General features: G+C 42.1%; 1 protein-coding gene and 1 non-coding gene across 2 annotated transcripts; both read left to right on the top strand.

Annotated features, from left to right (window-relative positions):
* Positions 1–123: 123 nt before the first annotated feature.
* On the top strand, positions 124–14,187 carry ccar1 (cell division cycle and apoptosis regulator 1). Its single transcript, XM_017431314.3, has 26 exons — positions 124–158; positions 2,505–2,665; positions 2,792–2,967; positions 3,056–3,178; positions 3,468–3,500; positions 3,696–3,883; positions 3,975–4,101; positions 4,279–4,395; positions 4,816–5,008; positions 5,296–5,440; positions 5,562–5,717; positions 5,821–6,046; positions 6,575–6,688; positions 7,036–7,202; positions 8,049–8,259; positions 9,417–9,500; positions 9,599–9,787; positions 10,166–10,357; positions 10,478–10,708; positions 10,811–10,916; positions 11,077–11,165; positions 11,250–11,390; positions 11,526–11,646; positions 11,767–11,949; positions 12,780–12,985; positions 13,073–14,187. Exons 2-26 carry the CDS (start codon positions 2,554–2,556, stop codon positions 13,151–13,153), a joined length of 3,711 nt encoding a protein of 1,236 aa, XP_017286803.1. The 5' UTR covers positions 124–158; positions 2,505–2,553; the 3' UTR covers positions 13,154–14,187.
* LOC112451204 lies at positions 6,733–6,799 on the top strand. Its single transcript, XR_003039984.1, has one exon. It is a non-coding gene; the product is annotated as a small nucleolar RNA SNORD98 (small nucleolar RNA).
* Positions 14,188–19,532: the final 5,345 nt, after the last annotated feature.

Raw genomic sequence — 19,532 nt, 5'->3', positions numbered from 1 at the left:
AATTATTTTCCTGAAGATAAAAAGTAATAAAGACCAGTACGTGACAGCAAAATACGTGAATCTGCCTAAATTTACAGAGGTCAACTGGACTTGATTTGATTTTTTTTCCCCGTCTTGCGCATGCGCATTTCACATCTAGAATCGACTGGGGCACAACGGTGAGCAAGTGTTCACAATTTTATAATTTAACAAGATTACGTCTGCGAAAGTTTATTGCGAAATTGAAACGCTTTAAGTCTGCCGTGCAAAGGAGACGATGCCACTGATGTTCAGCTTTTATTTAGGTTTTCAGCAGTGGTCATTCACATTTAAGTGCCCAACGGCCTTGATCTCGATATCAAACCAGCACGAGGCTAATCTAGCAACAAAGCTAAAAAAATGCTAACAGTTAGCCTTCTGTATATCTGCTTTATACGAGTAACGCTGCAGGTTAGTGTGTTTGGAGCAAAATAAGGCGTGTTAACTATGATGAGGAAGTCAGCGTGGCGTGAAAAAAATCTGAATCAGCTGCTGCTGGCTACGGCAGCAGCGTCTTTAGCTCGTTGCTGAAATGCAAAAAATGGTTAGCTGTTAGCCATCTGTCAGTGAGTGGCTAACATGTTAGCAGCGCTGACCGTCGCGGTTGCTGCTTATCTGTGAAAACCGTTTGATAACAGAGGGAAAACAGTCCTAGCGCACACAATTACAGTGTCTATTTGTCACACAGTATATCTCTGTTTTATTTACAATATATTTATATACATATACATTAATGCTGGCTAAATGGCGTCAAGTTATTAACGTGAAATGGCAAAATCTTACTCTGGGTTCGAGTTTATTGTGCTGGTCAAAGATCATTAATCTGTGGGTGAACCTCACAGCTTCCCGGAGCTCTATAAAATCAAAAAATAGCTGTAATTATAGCAAAATATAATAAAATATGGACAACTGTTGTTTTTATGTTAAAGTGATGCAAGCAGTCTTTTAAATAAGTCGAAAATATACAAAAAAGGAGAGTTTGAATCCAATATACTTTAAAAATATTAGCATATTGTGATGACACTTAAGTTTTTGTTTCAAAAATGACGTTTAAAAACAAGTATTTGGGTGCCAAGCTTAATTATAGACATTTTAAATATTGTGCAGTCAAATTCTGAGTTTAAGAGTGTTTCCTCATCAGGAAATAATGTTTCGTGTTTTAACAACTTAAATGATGAAACTTTTGTTTGTATTGCAGTGCAGAATCATCTTTGATTAATGTTACTAACATCAGGCGACAAAATAAATTAATACGACTAACTGGAGTTCTGGCTAAAAATTAAACAGTTTGTGAAATATATCTTAAAAATCTGCGGTGTTTCCTCAGAAAAGTAACACATCTTCTGTAGTTTATATAAAAGAAGACAAACACTCTTTGAATTAAAGGAAAAAATGAATAAACTAAGTTAACAGCTTACTGGGAATGACAATAGGTGAGGGGGAAAATAGATTTTTTTCATTATTATGATTTTATTTTGCCTCTTGCTTCCTTTTTTTTTCTGTCTGGTCTGCCGGACACCTCACAGCGTTTTCATGCAAATGAAGCTAAAATGCTGAGCTCTGCACTTGTTTTTAGCAGCACCCTCCACTGCTTCTGTTGTCAATAAAACAGACTGGCGACATGTAAATAGGCTTTTTTTTTCCCCCAGAGGATATTTTTGTGTAAAATAATAATTCACTGGTGGATGAAGTGTAACACATTCCTAAGATGTTATCATAAAACAGTATTTTGATGTTCTGATAACAGGGGCAGTTTTATTTTGGATTATGAGGTTCATACAGTTGTTTTTTTCATGGCTAACTCAACAAACCTGTCTGCTGATATGAAATACCAGTGCAGCTTAACGTGCACACCATGATTACTTTGTTTCTGGAAGTGACACACAGCTTTAAAAGACCTTTTAATTTCTCCACACAACACTGGTCGATCAATGAGGTAACAGGACTGACTCTTTGGTATTTTTAGTGACACCCGCTGTGCATAAATTGTCTTGTTGTTTACAGACGAGGCACATGTGTACAACAGTTTCCAAGGCAACTCTTGACAGCCTTCACTATAGTGAAAATGTTGGCACTGACTTTATAGGGACTGCTTTAATATAACTTGCATCAATTTAGGATTTTAGACATTTTAAGCAAAATAAAACAGTTTGAACTAATTATTCAAATTGTGGCCTCCCCTCCACATTGTGCATAAAAGTCAATGGTTGTTATGCATTGTGTGATCATTGTAAAACAACCTACTTTTTTGGTGAATGTTTTTAATATTTGTAAGGACCCCATGTTGAATCAACACCAAGTTTTAATTCTTCAGATGTTTAGCTGTGAATCCACGCACGTTTCTGTTCTGTAACACTGTAACCATAACAGCAGCAGTTTAAGGCCCAGTTAGTCGAGCTGCTTCGTAGACATTTTTTAATTTATGTACACTTTTGGCGCACAAAGCTGTGCACTTTAGTTATGATTTAATGTGTTTGTGTTTCCAGTAAGAGCATTTGCCTGGTGAGTAAAGACTGCCCTCATCCTGAAGGAGCCATGGCCCAGTTCGGGGGACAGAAAAATCCGCCATGGGCGACTCAGTTTGCTGCCACAGCGGTGTCTCAACCAGGCCACTCAGGACAGTCTCTTGACCTCAACAGTCTGCACTGTGAGTAAAGCAAACGCAATACATTTTGAATCATTTCAAGGAAATAAAACACATTCTCTTTTACAGTAACATGAACAGGATTACATCACATCCTAAACTATGTTTTTCTTTTTTTTATCTTTTCAGCTCTCGGAGTGCAGCAACCGTCTCTTTTGGGAGCATCTCCCTCTGTTTACTCTCAGCAGTCAGCTTTGGCTGCAGCGTCTCTCAGCAACCAATCCGCAGCAAATTATCAGCTGTCTCAGCAAACTGCTGCTTTGCAGCAGCAAGCTGCAGCGGCTGCTGCAGCGGCTCTACAGCAGGTCAGTCAGTGTTGAGTTGCCTGCAATCTGTGCATCTTGTCATTGTGGCACTTTAATCCGCTGCTCATTTGTTCTTGAATGTCTTCAGTCTCAGATCAATACAGCGCTTCAGCAGTATCAGCAACAGCAGCAGCAGCAACAACAACAGCAGCAGCAACAGCAACAGCAACAGCAACCCCCTCAGCAGCAATTGTACAATGTACCTCATCAGGTGAACTGAAGCCTTATGTGTCACACTTTGAGTTTAGACACTGAACATGAAATTATATTACTCAGTTTAGGTCCCATGTGGCTTCATATTTTGGTTTGTGTCTTGAGTCAAAGTAAAAAAGATAATCAAACTCAACCTTTCTGAGCTTGAATTTATAAATTTTACATTAGTTCAATCCGGAATTCTTGCTCTTTAATCAAATTATTTGCTCAATCAGCATTATGTTGTTTGAAGTGAATAAAATAGTCCCATTTATTTTTTGTTTCTTTTTTTCCTTTTGACTTCACAGCTTCCTCAGCCTCAGCAGGCTCTGATCTCTCAGGTAAATCAAATTTATAATCCAAGAATTTAATTTTTTCCTGTTCTTAGGTTTTTTGTTTGTTTTTGTTTTTTTTGCTGTGCTGAATTCAAGAACAAGTCATTTAGCTACCATAATGTATCCTTTTTCATTCTTGGAGCATCCGCTGATTTTATTTTTACATTTAATCAGTTTAAGTATTTTTAATCTGTCCTTCAGCCCCCCGTTGCATTGCCCACCAGCTTGAGCTTGTCCAACCAGCAGACAGCCCAGATTACCGTGTCGTATCCAACGCCTCGATCGAGCCACCAACAGCAGCCGCAGAAGCAGCGCGTCTTCACAGGCGTCGTCAATAAGCTGCACGATACATTCGGCTTTGTAGATGAAGACGTCTTCTTTCAGCTCAGGTGAGCGGGAAGTTAAACAAATCCACTGTATCTTGGAACTTCGTGCAGTTTAAAATAATTACCTTTTATTTCCCTTTTATACCTGTCACAGTGCTGTGAAAGGGAAGACTCCCCAGGTCGGTGACAGGGTCCTTGTGGAAGCTGTGTACAACCCGAATATGCCCTTCAAGTGGAATGCCCAGCGCATCCAGACTTTACCTCAGCTTGCAAATCAGTCGGTGAGACACCCAGAGGATATACAACTAAACAACTGATGCTTAGATTTATTGACCTTTCTCCTCAAAGTTATCTATGGGATGAAAATGACAGCACATTTATTTCAGTTGTGAATATCCCCCCCACCCCCCCACCCCACCTTTCTGACTTGTGACTGTTGTGTTTTCAATCCTTCCTAGCATCAGCAGCCTCCGCCTTTACCTCAAGCGTCCCCGCAGCTCGGCAGTCTTTACAATGAGCCAGGAATGCAGCTGCGCTACACAGACATGCACTCGACTGCGGACAACAGACAAAATGTAACCCCTTAGTCCTGAAATACACACGTTTATAGTCATTACAGTCTGCCTTCTGGCTTTCTTGATTTATCTTCTGTATTTACGGTTAATAATAGTCACAGTTCCATTTTTTCCAACTACTATTCTTTGTTTTTTGTTGTAGAGAAATACTTTTTTAGTGTTGGTTGTGTTTCACATTTCTTTGTTTTTTTTAATTAATTTCTATTACATGGAGACTGATGTTATACTGTTGCTTTATTGTACTTTCAGAACTTATTCTGTTGTTAACTTTTAAAGTCACAAATCGTTTTTCAGATTTACTGTTTTGTTTTTAAATTGGTTTTATTTTTGCTTTAGGATGTTAAGTGTCACAGTTATGGGAGGGTTAAAGATTGTTCAAGGTCAGCCTTTGAACATTTTTTTTGTCCTCCTTTCTTCCAGAGCCAGCCCCAGGCCCCTAACATGATAAAGCCAACCCCTGCCATGCTACAGTCGCTACCTCCCCCAACCACCTTCAGCGTTCCACCCCAGGCTCCCCCACCCCCTCTCCTCCAGGCTCAGCTTTCTGCTGCCTCTCTCACCCCCCTCCTCCAAAACCCACCTCAGCCTCTGCTTCCACAGCCTCCACCCAAAGGTAAAGTCAGTGCTTAATGTTTTCTAGCATCGTGCTGCTTTATATTTAAAATATTTAACTTCATTTGGATAATTCTTCACTTCTTATTAGCTGGCGCAACACGAATAGCTGTATATGTGCTTTTACATAAAAACAAACCCTGTTTTAAAAACTATTATGATTTGTTTTTGATTATTTTGTATTTCAATCAGTCAGTTGGTATCCAGTATACTGCAACAGTTTTAATAAAGTCTTTCTCAATATTATAGTAAATACCCAACAGTTTCTTTATTTCTTTCTCCTTTTAGATGTTTTTTCTGGTGGTCTGCTTCAGGCTCCGGTAAGAATGATGCCACAGCCACCGCCTGTCCGACGACTCGAGCCTCCGCCTCGTTTCCCCACCCGGAACGACCGCGGTCCTGAGCTTCTCCTCAGGGTTAAAGAAGAGCGCAGGTAGGACGGCTGGGACAGTTGGGTTTGGAGTTCAGCTGCCGGCCGCAGTCGCTTTTTCGTAAATGTGTTTTGGCTAGCTACTGACTATTAGTCATTAGAATGTTTTCCTGTAATTCTTCAGCAGGGACAGAGACCGTGAACGAAGGCGATCGAGAGAGCGCTCGCCCACCCGTAAGCGCTCACGAGACAGGTCACCTCGGCGTGAACGCTCTCCGAGACGGCCTCGCAGGGTGGTCCCACGCTACACGGTCCAGTTTTCCAAGTTCAGCTTAGATGGGTAGATATAATCTTTTCATTGTTTAATGTTTTTGGGTTAAAATTTTACCCTTTTAGATTTTTGAGTGTTTTGCTGATTTTATAAATCTGTTTTAATTTTCCAGCTCAAGTTGTGACCTGATGGAGCTGAGAAGGCGCTATCAGAGTCTCTACATTCCAAGTGACTTTTTCAATGCAGTCTTTACCTGGGTGGACGCCTTCCCTCTTACACGGCCCTTCCAGATTAATAATGCCTGTAACTTCCACATTTTGCATAAAGAAGTGGACCCTCTTGTGAAAAATACGGCTGTGCTGGACCCTCCTGATGTTAATCACACCTACAGCGCTAAGGTACGATAGTCAGTAATGAATTAGTTGCAGTGTGTTATGTGTAAAACAGATGGGACAGCTTAAACTTTGGTGTTGCAGGAATGATTCAAATAAGAAACTTTTTTTTTACTACTAAGATGTATTACTTGATGCATTAAATCTGGAGCAGAACTCGGTGGAAAAGTGAAGGCATTTAATCAAATTTGACTTTTAAGTTTAAAAGTCATAAACAAAATTTTAAAATGTAAAATAAAGTTTGTTTTATAGTGACATATTGTTGAGCTCCCACACTCCAAAAGATCGACTCAGAATTAAACGGTCTCAGCTGCAACAAAGACAGGTCCTTCAAAAATACTACCATATATATCACATATTATTATTATTACCTGCAAGGTCAAACATAAACTGGTTTCAGACCATAAGGAAAGGGGGAACTTAAATTCACCAGAATGTTGATTGGGACAGGACAGGTTTAGTTTCTCTCAGAATAATTAACAGCAGTGTTTGCTCAAAAGAGATTTGTTCCTGATTCGACCTCTGTTGTTTCAGGTGATGCTGCTGGCTAACCCCAGTCTGGAGGAGCTCTATCATAAGTCCTGTGCTCTGGCAGAAGACACCCAAGACGTCAGAGAGTCTTTCCAGCATCCTGCTAGACTTATTAAGGTACGCCAAACCCTTTGTTTATACTTCTACAGAGAACGGGGGCCGACAGTGATGTAATAATCCTATTCCATTGCTGAGAACTCACAATGTGGAAATTTTCTGACTGATGTTAGCTCTCTTGTGTAAATAACACCGATGGTGTTTTCTCATCTGCTTGTGGATCTCCAGAGGTATGACTATCTGTTCTTCCCGCTGCCTTTTTTTTGTTTTGTTTTGTTTTGTTTTTGGCTCTGTCTGCTCCCCTCATCTCCATCTTTCAAACCTCTACCTATATCGTCATTCCCCATTTTCATCTAACCTGTACTCTCTGGCTCTCCTTTTGTTCCCATTTTTATTTCTTCCTTCAGTTTTTGGTGGGCATGAGAGGGAAAGACGAGGCCATGGCCATCGGTGGTCACTGGTCTCCCTCTCTGGACGGGGATGACCCAGAGAAGGATCCATCGGTCCTTATTAAGACAGCCATACGCTGTTGCAAGGCACTCACAGGCATTGACCTTAGTCTGTGCACACAGTGGTAAGCACTGCTACTTTTATCAATGTTTATTACATTCCTGTTTATACTGTTTTAATCAATAAAATCCCAGATTTACCATAAATAATAGATTTTTATACTATATTGATGCTAAATCTTTGCTGGACATTTTGAATCACATATTTGCATCTTTTTTTGTATTAGTGAATATGCTGTGGTTCTTTTTGCGGTTTCTTGTTTATTATTTGTTTTGTTGTGTAATGTTTTCGGGGTTCTTTTTGAGGGGGGGTACTTCTGTGTGTTGCTGTCTTGGCTCTTTCTGTGACACTTTACTCATACACATGCCTTTTGCTGTGGTTTTAAAAATCAAACGCATGGACTTGGTGGCTGGAAGCAGTAGCCTGGATCAGAAGACATTACATTTTTCTTTCTTTATTTTTTTTTTTCTACTTTTGATGTTAAATATCTTATATATTTAACTGGCTTTCAATGTCCTGTTGATTCTGTCTCTCTTTGCACAACTCTAACGTCGTGCACTAAGTGTATCCTAGGTTAAATGCAGAGCGTTCATCTGTAAATTGGCTGAAACAATAACTGGGAGGATTTTGAGGGTGTGATTTATTTACTTTTTTTGTTGTTGTTGTCGTCTGTCACCATTTGCAAAATGGCTGCTATAACCTGTGACAACAGATGAAGAGCTGCTGACTGGGTCCATTTGTCTATGCTGTGTGTTGTACGAGAACAGGGTCAATGTAAAGATTTCTGCAATCATTCAGTGACCTGACAGGACTGAGTAGCTGTAGAAGGCTCGCCCTAGAAAGGCTTGCCTTATAAACTGTGCCCTGACCAGAATGTTTCTTTCCAATGCACCCTCTTCCTTTGCGACAGGTATCGTTTTGCAGAGATTCGCTATCACCGGCCAGAGGAGACACACAAGGGGCGGACAGTCCCCGCTCATGTGGAGACAGTGGTTTTGTTTCTTCCGGATGTTTGGCATTGTCTTCCTACCCGCTCAGAGTGGGAGGTGCTGTCACGGCGACTCCGGGAGCAGCTGGCTGAGAAGCTGTCGGCCGAGCGAAAGGAGGCGGATGGAGAACAGGCACTGAACCGCTAATCCTTCTCTTCTCATTTCCGCTTCTCACAGGAAGGCACAGGAATAAAACAGAAAAGACAAACTCCCAGATACACAGCAGACACAAAGCACACCTCACCTTTCATGCACACGAATATGAACACAGGCATATTAATGTTCCTCCAAACGTCACCTAGACTTCTTCTGTTTACTCCTCCACCTGCCCCCCTTTTCCTCTGCTCCTCCATCCCTCCATCAGCACCTCCACCTTCCCTCACATCCAGCAGACACATACAGGGGAAGCAGGGAGACGTAGGTTGTGTTGTGTAGGCCCCAGTCACAATTGACCAAACAGATTCCAGTTTCTTAAACGCCACATAATTGGGTGCTAATCTGGAATGGCGATTCGCTTTAATCCTTGGCTTTTGCTAAGCATTTATCTTAACCCGCATCTGCTTATTGTCTGCCAACAAATCAGTTTGATCTCCAACTCGAACCAGTGGTGAATTTTAAACCCTGGACAATGTGCTGGAATCTGTGGAGTCAGTTGTGTGCACATAATGTTTGTTGTAGAAATGTATATTTTTATATTTTTTCACATCATTTTAATGTCTCCTGACAACGAAAAGAGAACCTCCCCCAAGTTCTTCTTCTTGTCTGTTCTTATTGTTGAATTCTACACTTTCATTTGGACTATATGAAGAATTTGGTTTTTCCAGGGCAGTTGGTTGGACAGATGGCTTCTATCTGATGTAGGTGTTTAAAACCCATTAATGGAAATACCTCAGTCATAGAGTACTGTAGGGCTATCCTATCCTCACTCCATTTGGAGGCCAGCCTCAGTTCACCTGATGTACCCACACCTCCTTTTTGACACACCTGTCATTGATTTTTACCTTTTTTGTGTTCCACAGATTGATTGATTGGCTGCTGGGAGGCATTTCTGTTGTTTTATTTACTTTTTTATATAAGAGCTAGAGAGCTTTCCTGTGTACACTTCAGTAGCAGTGGACTTAAACACAGTCAAGCTCACTAGGACGAGGCAATGAAAGACAGATGAGACCTTGCTTCTTGCACGGATCAGCTTTAAAGCTTATTGAAACCATGAGCCGCGTGCTGACTGTTTGCTGTCCCCACCTCTTCTCTCCCTCTGCCTTTCTCTGTCTTAATGATTTTCTGTCAAGGAGGAAGAGGACAAAGATGAAGATGAGTCAAAAGACGTCAGTACTCCCACTCACTGGACTAAACTTGATCCGAAATCAATGAAGGTAAGGTTCAGGGCTGATAGAGATATCAGAACAAACAATGACGACATTTATCCTGTCGTTACTTAACTTTAACATGTTTGTGTTTTCACGTCTTGCAGGTAAATGACCTGCGTAAAGAACTTGACTGTCGCGCTCTGAGCTCAAAAGGCTTAAAATCGCAGCTCATTGCTCGCCTCACCAAGCAACTGAAGGTGGAGGAGCAGGTGGAGGAGTCTAAGGAACCAGAAATACCAGAGAGCAAAGTCATAGAGGAAGAAGAGCCCGCTCGGAGCGAAGACGACAGAGAGGTACTGAATATTAGAGGGAATGTCTAATTATTTCAGGCTTTATCTGTAATTTAATAACCACGTTGAAGCTGTGGTATTTATTTATGTTTTTACTTGAATATTTTGTCTTGTTTCACTTTTTCTTCTGCACCTGCCTACATTATGATAGACTGACTTGTGGTTTTTCTTAAAACAGATATTTCTTTTCAAATAGTTTTTACCTCTGTGTAGTAAGTTGTCATTTTCGATGTTATGAGACTAATATTTTCAGAAATTGTTGCTAATTTTAAACTGATGACGCAGATCTGTGTTTAGTAACAAAACACTTGTGTCAGACAGAAAGTTTATGGATTAGAAACAGCTCTCCTAGACCTCATCGGGTGTGTTGGTCTCTGTTAGGAGGATGAACGAAAGCGGCTGGAGGAGATTGAACGTCAGCGCAGAGAAAGACGCTACATCCTCCCCGATGAGTCCACCATCCTCGTGCACCCCAACTGGGCTGCCAAGAACGGTAAATTTGACTGCAGCGTCATGTCCCTGAGCGTGCTGCTGGACTACAGACTGGAAGACAACAAGGAGCACTCGTTTGAGGTGAGACTGCTTTGTCTTGGCGTTTGTTTCAGTAAAGAATCGCAGCTCCCGTGTTCCACGGTGGATTCTGTTTTCGTGATTGATTCAGGTCGGAGGTGCACTGTCCTTCTTTGTGCGCAGGTTTCCCTTTTTGCCGAACTCTTCAACGAGATGCTGCAGAGAGACTTCGGCTACCGAATATATAAAGCCCTTGCTGCTCTTCCTACGAAGGACGAGAAGAAAGAAAAGAAAGTGAAAAAGGAAGCAGAAAAGAAAGAGTTTGAAAAGCGCGACCCGAAGAAGGAAAAAGAAGACGAGGGCGACGAGCCAGCAGCAAAAAAGACCAAAGAGGATGAAGATGAGAGGAGGAAGGTAAACCTTGCGGGTCTTTTTGGTTTCCTAGCTTGTCATTTGTTCAGGGAAATGTTGTGATGTCGTGAGTTTCGATAGTTTGATGAAAAACTTATCAAAAAGGAGGAGTCTCGAGATGACGAGGAAAATGAAGACGAGGGCAGCACAACCAACGCCGAAGAGTACGACCCCATGGAGGCTGAAGATGCAGATGATGATGAAGATGATGGTACTGCGTACTTCTTTGTTCTTCTTTAAATACAGCTCAACTTTTAAACAGGGAGAATCCACAGGTCTTGGTAAACATGTAATAGACAACATTTTACATGAATAAAACATTTAATTTTACACCGTTAGCATCCATTTTGGTTCCTTTTCTATCTTCTCAGACAAAGACGATGACGACTCCAACGACAGGGACAGAAAAGACCGCAGAGATGACCGCAGGTCGTCAAAAGAAAGATCCTCTAAAGACAAGGTTTGCTCGTTTTTACGGCAGGAATATCACTGAGTTGTCGGTGAGACGCTTGTGGGTTCAAACCTGTTGTTTTTGGTCCATCAGGAGAAGAAGCAGATGGTGACGTACAACAAGGAGTTGCTGATGGCGTTTGTCTATTTCGACCAGTGCCACTGTGGCTATTTACTGGAGAGGGACCTGGAGGAGATCCTGTACACGCTGGGGCTGCATCTGTCCCGTTCACAGGTGAGCACACACACACACACATACACAAAACCCTCGTTATATGATTCTGGTTCTCTTCAGGTGTCAGATCAGCCTTTCCCTGACAACATCCGGCCTTCAGATCAGTTCAAGTGACGTGTGAGTTTCTGTTTTCAGATAAAGAAGCTGTTGAACAAACCAGTCGTCAGAGAGTCGTGTTACTACAGGAAACTGACAGACAGAGGGAAGGACGAACCCACGCCCTCCTTCAACGAAGCCCAGATAGAAAACCTCATAGGTGAGCTAACGTGGATGTCACGTGTGATTTTCATCAAACGTTTGAGCCGATTTGTTCCCGTAAGGTGCAGGGCCTCTACAGCGAACTGTCTTTTCTTTTTTTTTTTTTTTAATCTGTCAGGAAACCGAGGGCTGATCCCTGCTCCGAAAGCTTGTGCCCAGCCAGAGGCCAGCGCATCCGGGAATCTGATCGTGTACAACGGCGCTATGGTTGATATCGGCAGCATGATGCAGAAACTGGAGAGGAGCGAGAAAGAGAGAGAGGAGATCGAGCAGAGGCTCATGGCACAGGATGCCAAAAAGGGTATAATCTGGATTATATTTCAGGCTGTCTTCACAATGATTTCTTTCTATGGAGCCTCATCTTGACTCATCACTTCCAGCTGCTACTTACAGAATATAAAATAGAGTTTAGTATTGATTTTATCCACATATATTCAGTGTTTAAAGTGCATTTGCACTCTTATAGGAGACAATATAATGTTGCCCCAGCAGCTCAGATCTTAATGATAAAAATCTGATAAATTACATTTTCTGTGGAAATGCTGAGCCCTTAATAACTTCACTGAAATTTGATATGATTGATGATCAATGAATTGTTAAAGTTAAAACAAGCAGAACCAAAGCTAAAATTAGCTAAACTGTAGCTAAAAATGGAGCATAGGAATACAAAAAGATTGTTTCTGAGGGAGTTGAGTGATCAATGCATTTCTTGGGGTAAATCTTTTCTAATTAAAGAGAAATAATTCAAGAACTACAAAAGTTACAAATACTACAAGTCATAGCACAATATTCTGGATCCAGTTTAATATTTTGATATGTGATTGGTTAAAATAACCCAAAGTAAAGAGAAGTAGTTTGATTGCAACAAAGCGTACAGATGAAACTATAAACAGGAAAACAATGGTGACTCAGCATTCTCACAGTAAAGGCTAATGACTCATGTTTTAGTAACAGGAGTTATTTCAGTGGCTCATCAAAAAGACTTTAACACTCTGAGTGTCGTCATGATCAGCTGCAGCGAGGTTTAATCACCTGTGAGTGTCCCTTCCTGCACGTGTCCTCTGACTGCTGTCTCCTCCTCGTCTCGCCGACTTGAATCCCTCATCGTTGATCTCACATGTGTCGTTCCAGAGGAAAGCGCCAAGGTTAAAGCTCAGCTGGAGCAAGCTAACAAAGCCCTGTCCAAGGAGCTGGAGGAGGTGAAGAGCGCCCTGAGCCAAACTGAAGAGGCTCTCGGCGCCGTGAAGGAGCAGAAGAAGCTCTACTACGAGCTGATGGACAAGTCGGCCAGCTCCCTGATGTCCACTGTCAAAGGGCTGATGGAAGTGCTGAAAAAGGTGCCGAGCGTTTACAAGCTGCCGTTTGTTTACCTGGCGGTAAGAAGCAAGCTGACGTTCGCCGACTGTTTTTCCTTTTTTTTTCAGGATCAGGAAGTAGACGAATCCGGCGTCGAGGCCACCGAGGAGCGCATGGAAACATCTCAGACGAACGGCGCCGACGACTGACTTCTCAAAGAAATGAAGCTAATCTGTGATCCCAACCTTAAATTGTAAATATTTACTGAACACGTCATGGGATTGGTTCATCGGAACCGACTGTGTCTCAAGACTGTATATAATTAATTCATAATTTTAGTTCTCCTATGTGAAGGTGATTTTTTTTTTTTGTTTTGTTTACTTTTCTTACTGAAAGTAGTTTTAACCATGACAGAAGGTCCAAGGGCCTATTTTCAAACTAAATTAATTTCAGTTGCTAACATTTTTTCTGTTGCTTTAGCGTCGTTATGGCCAGTGAAGTGCCACAGTGTAGATTTAAATGCCAGTACGTGCGCGTGGTACTTGAGTTGATTTAGTTTTTCCGATGAGCAATAACAGTGCTATTTATGTTCAAGAGAATTCATAAGAAACTATATTTAAAGAAACTAATTTTGGATGGAAAAGGGTTCAGAGATTATCCACGAAGTTTGGGTTGAATTCTTTAAAAACAGAAAACCTAATAATCCTTTCCACTTTTTACCACAGCCATGTTCCATAAACATTTAGTTTGTTGTCGTTCTGTTGGACTAATTGAAGTTTCTTTTTCACCCACGTGGCTATGCATGGTTCCTGCCTCGTTCGGACCTTCCTCCTGTCCTACCGCACCACCGTCTGACTGCGCTGCCAGTTACAGTGTTTCGTGTTTTTTTGTTTTTTGTTTTTTTTTACTGTGACGAGCAAGTTTTCTGAAAAGGAAAACGAGACACAAACCAAAAGTTAAGCTCAATGAATGTGTTCTCAGCTGAACATGAGCGATTTGAGATCCATCTCTGAAGTGTGTGTGTGTTGGTTGGCTGTTCCTGAATTTAAAATAAATATAAACAGGTACAGTTCCAGTTTGACATCCTCTAAAGCAGGCGATTTTATTTTTCTATTGGAAATGTACTCCGTTGATGTCCCGTGTAAGAGTAAATTAGTCCTTTTAACACTACGACGATGTGTGCTTTTTGTTTCCCAGCTTCCACCGCAGCCTCGGTACTGATTAAAGTCGAGCAGTTTGATAACTTTCAGCTTTTCCTTTAAATTGTTTTTTACTCTTTGTTTGTTTTATAGGAGGGGGAAAAATGTGGCATCTTAAGTTTATGCTCTTCTCACCAGCAGGTGACAGCAGAGTTCACTACTCTGAATAAACACAGAAATAAATACATTTTTAGACTTGATATAAATGAAGATCTATGAAGTTTTAAAGTATTGTGCAGAAATCTTGAGCCTACCCTTTGTTTGCTTACATTTTGGAACTTATTTATATATTGAATTAAATATTTAATTATGGATTTCTCGGGCACAGAAAGGCAGCTAAACCTTTGCATTTCCAGTAACAAAGTGCCAAAACATCCTGTTTAAATTTGGCTCCTTGTAGTCGCTGCCTACAGACACAAGCCCAGGTCATCCATGAGTTTAAGTACCTTTTACTTGATTTATTCGTAGTTCGGGTTACTTGGCTTATAAGAAAACATTCCTCTGAAAATTGCTAGGTACAAGGACTGGACTGATTTTTTTTATTTTTTTTTAAATGCAGCAAATGTAAAAGAAAAACAATAACTATAAAATACCTTGGGGAAAGCCTTGACCACATGGTAATTTTAAGAAAAAACAGCAATAAAGCACTATACTTACTTAACATATCCATACTCAAGTGTTCTAGAGACATGTACTTTATTCTGTTTATACTTGTAGTTCTCCGTCTGGTTTAAAGTACTTGAGATGAAGAGATCTGTTCTGAGACGCAATGGGAGGATTTATCTCAGGAGGCCTGGAAGCCACGTTTGTCAGGGTTGGTGTTTTTAATAATCTCAGACAGACTTCATTTCGGCGCTGCAGTAAATAATCCTGATGACTTCATCTGTCTCGCCCTCTCACGGGGTCGTCAGTATTTACTCACGCAGAACGTGTTTTGTACAAAACATGCTTAATTAGGTGGCGCTTTGTGTTGAAGCACCGCTCAACCTGGGTCGAAATCGTCACTCTTTGAGCACAAAGAATGAGTTTTTAAAAAATTTATTACAAGTAAAGTAAATCAGAGCAATGTATTTTAAGGTAGGTGTTCAGGATGACTCTCAGCTAAAATTACACCAAATTTTACCTCAATATCTGTAAAACTGACTGACTAAAGCCATTTTTTGGTTTTGCTAAGGCCTATCAGCTGAGGCGGCCATCTTGAATTGTGTTGACCCCAAAAGTTAATGACTTGTAGATGTAACTCCAAATGATAAGTTCCTGAAAGTCTCATTAAAATCCATCCACTGGTTCAGGAGATATTTTGCTAACAGACAGCTAGAATTGACTGTATTGGTTAATTGCAAAGTCTTGAAAACAGGTAGTGCTTAGAGCATGTTTTAGGGATGACTCTCAGCTACCAACATACCACATTTTAGCTTAAAATCTGTAAAAGAAAATGGCTGAGTTGTCATTTTTGTGTTTGATTGCTTGAGTTGGATCAAATCCGAAAGCTATCAGGACGTAGACGTACATCCAGTGACTTCTTTCTGAAAGTTTGGTAAAAATCTACTCACTGGTTCAGGAGATATTTTGCTAACGCTGCAGAAAAATGAACAGAAAACCCTTCAGGCGATTAAAAAGCCCAGTTACTGGGGATCGTTCCGCTCCTTCACACCATTTTTCAGAAACAGAATCCTTCCTGTTCGACATGGGTGTGACCAGAATCATTCCACACGAGGACGATTAATGAAGATGGACGTCTTCGCTGAGGCCGTAGAGTTAAAGGGAGGTTCCTGTCCCCCCCGGCCTCCTGCAGATCATTTACCTTTTGAAGCTTTTGTTTCTTCTGATGGGATTTGATTTGATTTCGTCTTAGAGGCAAATATCGTTGTTCTCACGCTCCGGCCTACATTTAAAGGGTTCCTTGTTAGCACGTCATCAGTTGGGGTCGTATTCATCAAACTCTGGTTCTCCCTGTCCCAGTCCAGGCCGCAGCCGGGAAACATTTTATGAAACATTCGGGGCGCTTTGGGAACGGTTGTTTTCTTAAATCCCACAGCTCTGATGTCCAACAGCTCATCATTAAACTGATTTTTCTCGAGATAGGGGAAAAAAATGAAACTTTAATAAGCGGAAAACTGTGTTTCTAGTTGGTTTATGTCATTTCCTGGAGAACAAAAACCATCTGTCATCCAGCTCTTTGGTCATGCAGGTGCTTTTATTTTGGCGCTGTGCTCCGAATCTATCATTTGTTCCCAGTCTCCCCCCCCCCTTAGCCCCTGTACCCCTGCAGCTTGGGGTGGTGGGGGTGGGAAAGGGTGAGAGTGAAGCACGGTTCTGCGTACGCATGCCCACGTGACGCGTGAAACCTGACCCCACAGGAAAGGATGGGGCAGGTAACCCCACTCCCAGGCAGCAACAGAAGGCTTTTTGTGGCCACTTCCCCACCCACACTTTTTAACACACACACACCCCACTGCATCAATGCAGGATCATGGCTTTCAAGGGTGGTGAGGGTGGGTGGGGGGTTTGGTAAAAAAGGAGCAGTTTCCACCCGTTCCACTGATCCTCGCCTTTCATGTTAATCAGGCCTCCGAAGTCTGAGGGTTGAGCCGCTGCTCTCACCTCTCTACACTTCACAGCTTGTTTTTATTCCCCTCCTCCTCGTCCGTAGGAATCCCCAGCAACACCCTCGGCCCCCTTTTTTTTTGTGCATGTTATCATTTCAGAGCCCTCGGTACAAAAGCCCTCCAAGTCCCAGTGGGTTTGTTAGCTCTCAGCATTGTTCCCATTGTTCCAGTCCCACCTGTGCTGGTAGCTGCTGGAGACAAAAAAGACGAAATTAAATACAACCCCAGTTCTGAAAAAGTCGGGACAGTGTGTCAAATGTAAATAAAAACAGAGCGCAACGATCTGCAAATCTCATGGATCTGTATTTTATTCACATTGGAACACAGTAAACATGTCAATGGTTTAAAAATCAATAAATAATTTAGAATTTCATGGCAGCACCACATCCAGGAGCTGAGGAGAGCAGCTGCTGGAGCTCCTGGAGGGGATCGTTGTCCCATTCTGATGTTGGATTGTAGATGTTCAACCTGTGCTGAGCTGAGTCGTCTCTGACAGATTTTTTTGTTTCACGATGCTGTAAATGTTTTATGTTTTCAGTATGGAGAGGTTCTGGACTGCAGGCGGGTCATGGAGGCTGTGGTTACCTGCCCTGAAAAAGATGTCGTTCTAAAACCTCTACATGCTGTACTTTTCTGCACTGATGGTGCCTTCCAGATGTGTCAATGCACCCCCATACCATCAGAGAGGCAGGCTTCTGAACTGAGTGTGAACAGGCTCCTCTTTATTATGGAGCCTTTGTGGTTTTCAAAAAGATTTTCAAGTTTAGATCCGTCTGATCCGTCGTTTCTTTCTTCCTTTCTTCCCCCTCAATAACTTTAAAATTCTGCTTGCCTTTTGTCTTGCAGCATTGTGAGGAGGAGAAGTGAACTTCCCGTCCGATAAGTTGTAACAAAACAACAAAAACAAAACAGGACAAACGGGCGACTTCCGGCACACATCCTCCGAGATAAATCAAATTGTTCTCGCTCCTTTCACAGGAATCTCGGTGACCACCAGAGTCAAACAAACAAGTCGACCGCCCTCTTACGTGCTGTTTGATATTTCAGGTAATTGATACACGAGAGGCTCCATTGAGCAACCTGCAGAACGAGAGGGGGGCCCCTGTTCAGCCGGAGCCCGAGGAGCTCCACTTCCTTGGGAGCGGCCCAGCAAAGTGGTGTGGCTGTTGAGGAAACGACCCCCCCCCCCACACACACACACACACACACACACACACACCTCCTCCCTGCATAGGAGCGTTCTCAGGGAATACTGGGTTACAGTGTGAAAAAAGTCTCACAGTTGTGTGTTTTTTGTTACAGTGCATCTCTGGGGCGTTTCCTGCCCTCGGCCCCTCGGTCACCACGACGACACCAGGACTGGCAGAGAACCTGGAGAAGCAGATATTCCCTCCATGCTGCCCTTCAGGAGGATCTGTCACTCAGGCAGATGCAGAGGGAGGGAACCACTGCTAGTAGGAGCATGCAAACTGTAAGAAAAAAAAAAAAAACCTGAAACGTTTCCATTGTAAAACAGCATGAAAGGTTATGAAGAGACAAGGTTTCAAACACCTTCAAAGCTACAAAGTGTGGGGGGGGGGTGTTTGAAAGTGAGCGTGGTAAACAAGCAGGTGAAAAAAGTCAAGCCGAGTCAAATTCAAGGCATGTTGTTGCCAGGATTTGCAGAAACTCAAAGCTGATATGTTGACATGCACACTCTTTGAAAAATTGGTCATAATGTAAATCTTCACCATGCTTTGTGAGGAGAACCAATCAAACACGCCCTACATATTTGTCTCTAACCCTGATGTGTCCTCCAGCTGTCTGTCCAGCACGTCTTCCTGTGTCTCAGCTCTAAAAGCGGACAGACAGCCACCATAAGCCACTTCCTGCGTTGTTGACCCTGACTGCTGGAAACAGAGGAAACAGACTCTCCCTGACAGCTGTGTGCGCTCGCCGTTCCTGCGTGTCTCACAGTGAGAGTATGCGTTGCGCCCTGCGTCCTCCTTGGCTCCAGAGCAGTAATACTGTCCCCTAATGAAGCTCACATGCTGTACACGTCTTTGATGTTGTATCGCCATGGAGACACTCGGGCTCTGCTCCCTCCGTTCAAAACTTCAGGTCCTGCTTTAATTTAGTTTGTGGCTGCCTGGATGCTCGTCCGGCGACATGTGACACATCACAGGCCAGGGCGAGCCTTGATGTTCGTGGACTTCATTATTCTGCTGATGTGGCTAATATTAGATGTGCTCTGAAAAAAAAAAAGAGGTTGATGACAAAGCAGGGAAACATAAAAGATGTTGGGCTTTTATTAGGTAGTAAAAACTGAAATAGATGAGAGGCCTGATGGAGAAATCATCAGCAAATTGTAACAAATCTTAAGATGCTCAATCATGAGGCTGAAAGTCTACTTTGACTTGGCGAATTTTTAGCTCAAGCCTTTTTTGTGCTGGCTGTGGCAGCCATCTTGAATCAGGCTGACTCCAAACGTTAATCAGTCCCAGATGAACATCCAGTGATGAATATCTGAGAGTTTTAATTGAATCCATCAAGCTGTCTGTGAGGTATTTTGCTAACAGACATACTGGGTTGATGCCAAAGTTTAAAAAGATGATGTAATGCTCAGATGCTCAGATGATATGATGGGGATCACTCTCAGCTACAACCACACCTAATTTTAGATCAATACCTGTTAAAAAAATGAACTGAATTTTGATTAGTTTTGGTGGCCATTTTGATTTGGGATGACTATAAAAGTAAATCAGTCCATCCAACAGACACACAGGCATCAGTGTGTTAAA

The sequence above is a fragment of the Kryptolebias marmoratus genome, linkage group LG22 (assembly GCF_001649575.2).
Source record: "Kryptolebias marmoratus isolate JLee-2015 linkage group LG22, ASM164957v2, whole genome shotgun sequence".
Taxonomy (NCBI): Eukaryota; Metazoa; Chordata; class Actinopteri; order Cyprinodontiformes; family Rivulidae; genus Kryptolebias; species Kryptolebias marmoratus.
This window is presented reverse-complemented; position numbering and strand designations above follow the sequence as displayed.